Consider the following 5,347-nt stretch of genomic DNA (forward strand, 5'->3'; position numbering starts at 1 on the left):
CTGAGACAGTGTTAGACACAATGTAATGTGGGCATCAGGTGAGACAGATCAGTCTCAGTAAAGGTGGAATGAATCCAAGCATTTGTGTAGCAACATGATTACAACTACTACTAATAATAGTAAAAATAGTAATAATAAAAAGTGAACAAACAATGCTTAGTTCTGGTACGGGATAGAGCGGGAGTCATTTGTGTAGAGCAATGGCAATGTTACCACTACTGAAAAATGTCCATGAAATCACTTTCCTCAGGGCATTCTTGAGCTCCTTGTTCCTCATGCTGTAGATGAGGGGGTTCAGAGTTGGAGGCACCACTGAATACAGAACAGCCACCACCAGATCCAGAGATGGGGAGGAGATGGAGGGGGGCTTCAGGTAGGCAAAAAATGAGGTGCTGACAAACAGGGAGACCACGGCCAGGTGCGGGAGGCACATGGAAAAGGCTTTGTGCTGGCCCTGCTCAGAGGGGATCCTCAGCACAGCAGTGAAGATCTGCACATAGGACAGCACAATGAAAATGAAACACCCAAAGCCTAAACACGCACTAACCACAATAACCCCAGCTTCCCTTATGTAGGAGTCTGAGCAGGAGAGCTTAAGGATCTGGGGGATTTCACAGAAGAACTGGTCCACTGTGTTGCCTTGGCAGAGTGGTATTGAAAATGTGTTCCCAGTGTGCAGAACACCATGGAGAAAACTACTGCCCCAGGCAGCTGCTGCCATTTTGACACAAGCTCTGCTGCCCATGAGGGTCCCGTAGTGCAGGGGTTTGCAGATGGCAACGTAGCGGTCATAGGCCATAACTGTGAGAAGAGAATACTCGGCTGCGAACAAGAACGCAACAAGGAAGAGCTGGGCAGCACATCCTGAGTAGGAAATGACCCTGGTGTCCCACAGGGAATTGGCCATGGATTTGGGGACAGTGGTGGAGATGGAGCCAAGGTCGAGGATGGAGAGGTTGAGGAGGAAGAAGTACATGGGGGTGTGGAGGCGGTGGTCACAGGCTATGGCTGTGATGATGAGGCCATTGCTCAGGAGGGCAGCCAGGTAGATGCCCAGGAAGAGTGAGAAGTGCAAGAGCTGCAGTTCCCGTGTGTCAGCGAATGCCTGGAGGACGAAGTCATTGAGGGAGCTGCCGTTGCACATTTGGCTATCGCCAGGCATGGGGGAACTGTCCAAAGGAGAAAAGACATTGAGAAATTAGGACAGAATCTTCAAGCAAAAAATCCCCCAAATGTTGCAATTCTCATACAACTGCCCACATTACATCTCTCTTTCCTAGAGGATCTTTGTGCAGCTCCCTTGCTTCAGTTCCACTTTGCAGTGGCTGAATGTGCTGCTGTGAGGAGCAGAGGCTTCTACCCGTGGGCTCCAGAGGAGTCCGTCCTGCTGTGCAGCAGTGGGAACAGTGGAATAGGGGTGACTAGCTCTGATACTCACCATTTCTGTCAGCTGAAATACACTCGTCACTCGTAGAAGGGCTTTTCAGTGTCTTCACTCCCCATTCTAAAGAATGAGGTTTGAGGAACAGAGCTTTAGGGATTTTTTCTTTTCTCTGAGATGTCCTTGTCACCCCTGGGCAGTGTTCCTCAAAGGCAGAAATCCTTGGCATTTCTACTGTGAGTCCTGAGAAAAATGGATTCACTGTCCCTTGTTGCAGCGTGAGGACATCTCGTCTGTCTATTAGTCTTGTTCCCAACTGTCCTGTGCTCCCCTCGTTGATCTGGTGGATGATCGCACTTATATGTTGCCCTAAAAGGAAACCAGCCACTGCTGAGAACAGAGGACTCCACTTTCAAAGTGCAAATCTCCAAATTTCTCTCCCTTTCTCCAGGCACCAGAGGGAGGTCTCCACACTCCCCTTCTAGCCAAGGACACACTGGGCTCTTTTCAGATGCCCATATACAGCCTCCCACCATCATCTCCATGCTCTCTGCATCTCTGTACTGTCTTCACAGCCTCTCAGATATCACAGATACGCTATGAGACAGCAGTGCCTTTCTGGAGGGCAGCTCTCAGCCTGGCAGGACACCCTGGGGAAACAGTCAAAGGACCATCAGGACTGGAGATGGGCTCTCCTTAAGGGAGGATCAGCTCATTTCCCAATCCCACAGACTGCATTTCCTGGAGCTGCACTGCTTAGGAGGGGGCTGTGGACCCCCCACTTCCATGCAGACCCCTCTGCTGCCCAGCTCGCAGTGGTGGTGTCTGAACTGCAGCTGAAAACCCGTCCACCCCAGAAAGCCCAAGGGAAGAACAGGAGCAGCATGGATAGGAGAGGAAAGAAGAGGCAACACCATGATCCTGCTGCCAAGAGAGGCAAGGAGAGAGACAGAGGGACACTTGGGAAAGCCTTCACCTTACCCTGTGGGGCATGCCACCTGGCAGAAGGTGACATTGCAGGGCAGTCACGCTCAGCCCCTTTGCTGGGCAGCGCTAAATGGGCCCCTGGCAGGAGAGATTCCCCTCTCCTCTGCTGGAGGTCTGGCTGCAGAGGACGTGACTCATGGCCTGGACTCCATGGCTGTCAGGGCAGAGGCTCTGCTGGGCGGGAGCAGAGACATGGGGGGCTTGCTCAGTGGAATGTGCTTGCCCTGGAGGGACTGACCATGACTTGCCCAAATCCATCCTCCCACCATGATTCTGTTAGCAGTTCCCTCTCCTTCCCTGCCTGTCTCTGCTGCCTGGAGCAGTCCCTGCTGGGACCTTTCTCTCTCCCAACATCTTTTCCCAGGCAGTACTCACAGACCGCATCACACCTTTTGTGTGCTCAGATCTGTCTGACAGAAACCTGCCAGGACGATGCACTGTCCAGAGGCACCTCTGTGCCTGCAGGTCATAAAGAACAGGTAACATAAGCCCCAGGGAGACCACACAGGTGATGCTGATGCTGATGCTGTCTGTAGGTGGAGGTGGGGTTTTAGGGGTTTGCTGAGCTTTCTCACAGACCTCCTGATCTCTGAGAGGGGAGGTGTGTGAGTCCCAGTTCTTTCCTAAAAAAGAAAACTGTCCTTTTTTCTCCCTGCCAAAATTAGGGAGAAAACCAAAAGCACAAACACCAGAAGGAGAGCTCCTTCCCTTGGGAGTAGCCCTTCCCTTGATCTTCCTCTTGAAAGGACCCCTTGGACATGTCGTGTGCATGAGCTAGAGCTGTAAGCAGCCTTGACCCACACGGCACCCTCTTGATGGGAGAGGAAACGTGCCTGGCCGGGGCTCAATCCTCTCATGCAGAGGTTCTCCCCGCAGCACTGACCCTCACAGGCAGCAGAGTCACTGCCCCAGGCACATAGCACCATGGGGCACAGGGATACTGCTCTGACTCACGAACCTGGGCAGACCTGTGTGCACACCCCAGCTTCACACCCCTGCATCCATCCCTGGGAGAAAGGAGCAGGATGCCCTGTCCCTGCTCTGAAGCATCTCCTCCTCCTGCTATGCCCTGCATAATCCAGGAGAGAGAGCATTAAAAATCCTCTCAGCCATGGTATGGGCTGGGTTCAGAAGACCCCTCCAGGAAAATCGGTAGCATTGCCCTGCAGCCAGAGACTTACAGTGCAAAGGGCTGTGAAGATTCCTCCCACAGTGAGCTCTCCTCTGTCCTCCCACTCCACACTGCCTTGCACTTCTCTCTGCCTTCTCTCAGCTCATGTCAGCAGCAGCAGGCAGTGCCCGCAGCCCTGCTGCTCTTGGCAGAGGAGCTGCTCCTGCACACAGCTGTGTCTGGGCAGTGCTGCCAGGTTGCCATGAGCTCCCTCCATCCCAGGAGCCTGGCCCCACTCAGGAGCAGAGGCCCAGCTGAAGATACAAATTTCTCTGTCCCTTGTGCTCCGTCCTCCTGGGAAATGTTCACTGCAACTGGTGGGGGATCCCAGGAGAGGCAGCTCTCAAGGGCCCAGGAGATCAGCAAAGCAAACAGGTCTTTAAGGACAGACCTGCCAAGCACAAGGATGGGCCATCCCAATACTCACTAAAACTAGCAGACACCTCAGGGGACCAACTTGGCTAAACAGGGACCTCACACCTGAGCTCCAGGGTAATAGGGCAGCATACAGCAGGGGGAAGAAGGGAGAGGCAAAGGAGGAATTTAGAAATATTGTCCCATGTCATAGACATGGTGTTAGGGAAGAAAAAGCTCCCCTAGGACTGACACTTGCAGGGGACGTCAAGGGCATGGAGATGAGCTGCTACTGCTCCAGTAAGACTCAAAGAATAAAAAGGGAAATGTGGCCTCACTGCTAGATGGGACAGGGAATCTTGTAGCAGCAGATGCAGATAGATCTGAGGGACTCAAGCCCTTGTTACCTTCTGTTTCCACAGGCAAGGTCTTCTGGGCTGTTGTGCCTTGAGTCAGGACTCCAGAGGAGAAAAACAGTCAATGGTGGATGAGGTTAGTGAGGGATTCCTTGTGAGGACTCAGACTACATCAGTCAGCGGGTTTGGATGGGCTGCATACGATGATGCTGTGAGAGCTGACTGCTGTCACTGCAAGGCCACTCGCTACCATCTTTGCAAGGTTGTGGAGATGGGGTGAAGTCCCAATGACTGCATATAGGCAAATGTTGCATCCATCTTCCAAAAAGGCCACAAGGACAACCTGGGGAGCTGCAGGCAGTGCAGCCTCACTTTGGTGAGGAGTGAGTTATGAAATGAATCCTCTCAGATCACCTTTCTGGGCACATGAAGGAGATGGTGCCTGGGAACACTTAGCATGGATTTACCCAGGGTAAACTGTGCCTCGCCAACCTGATTGCCTGCTATGAATAAATAACTTCATTTGTGGATGGAGAAGAGTCAATGTCTTTTACCCAGACTTCAGCAAGGTGTTTGACACTGTCTCCCTCAATATTCTTGCATGCATGTTAGAACGTTACAGTCTAGAAGAGCAGACAACTGGATGGATGAAAAGCTGCTTGGATGGTCAGGCTCAGAGGGCAGTGGTGAATGGGTAGCACTCTTCCTGGAGAAGTGGAGCATCACTGATCTCTCCAGAAACTTGTCTTGTTTATCATCAGTACTAGTTACATGCAGGAGGCAACACTCATCACGCTTCTGGATGCCCCCAAACTGGAGGCGGGGGACCCAGTCATATGCTTGAGGGCTGCCATTCAGAGGCACCTAGACAGGCAGGAGGAATGGGCTGTCCGGAACCTCAGAAAATTCAAGAAGGACAAGTGCCAGGTCTTGCACCTGGGAGAAACCAACACCCCACAGTGTTACAGGCTGGGGCCTGAGTACCTGGGGAGCAGCTCTGTGGAAAAGGACCTGAGGGTCCTGGGGGAGAGAGGCAAAACATGAGCCAGCAGCTTTCCCTGGCAGCAAAGAAGGCCAGAAGCATCGTGGGCTGTCTGA

General features: G+C 52.6%; 1 protein-coding gene across 1 annotated transcript; it reads right to left on the reverse strand.

Annotated features, from left to right (window-relative positions):
- Window positions 1–301: 301 nt before the first annotated feature.
- LOC135326320 (olfactory receptor 14A16-like) lies at window positions 302–3,128 on the reverse strand (the record flags this gene model as incomplete). The annotated part of the gene is made up of 2 exons (XM_064504201.1): window positions 3,056–3,128; window positions 302–822 (listed from the first exon to the last, which is right to left on the reverse strand). Coding segments are annotated over exons 1-2 (594 nt in total), but the record flags the coding sequence as incomplete, so codon positions are not given.
- Window positions 3,129–5,347: the final 2,219 nt, after the last annotated feature.

The sequence above is a fragment of the Dromaius novaehollandiae genome, unplaced genomic scaffold (genome assembly GCF_036370855.1).
Source record: "Dromaius novaehollandiae isolate bDroNov1 unplaced genomic scaffold, bDroNov1.hap1 HAP1_SCAFFOLD_27, whole genome shotgun sequence".
In the NCBI taxonomy this organism is placed as follows: domain Eukaryota; kingdom Metazoa; phylum Chordata; class Aves; order Casuariiformes; family Dromaiidae; genus Dromaius; species Dromaius novaehollandiae.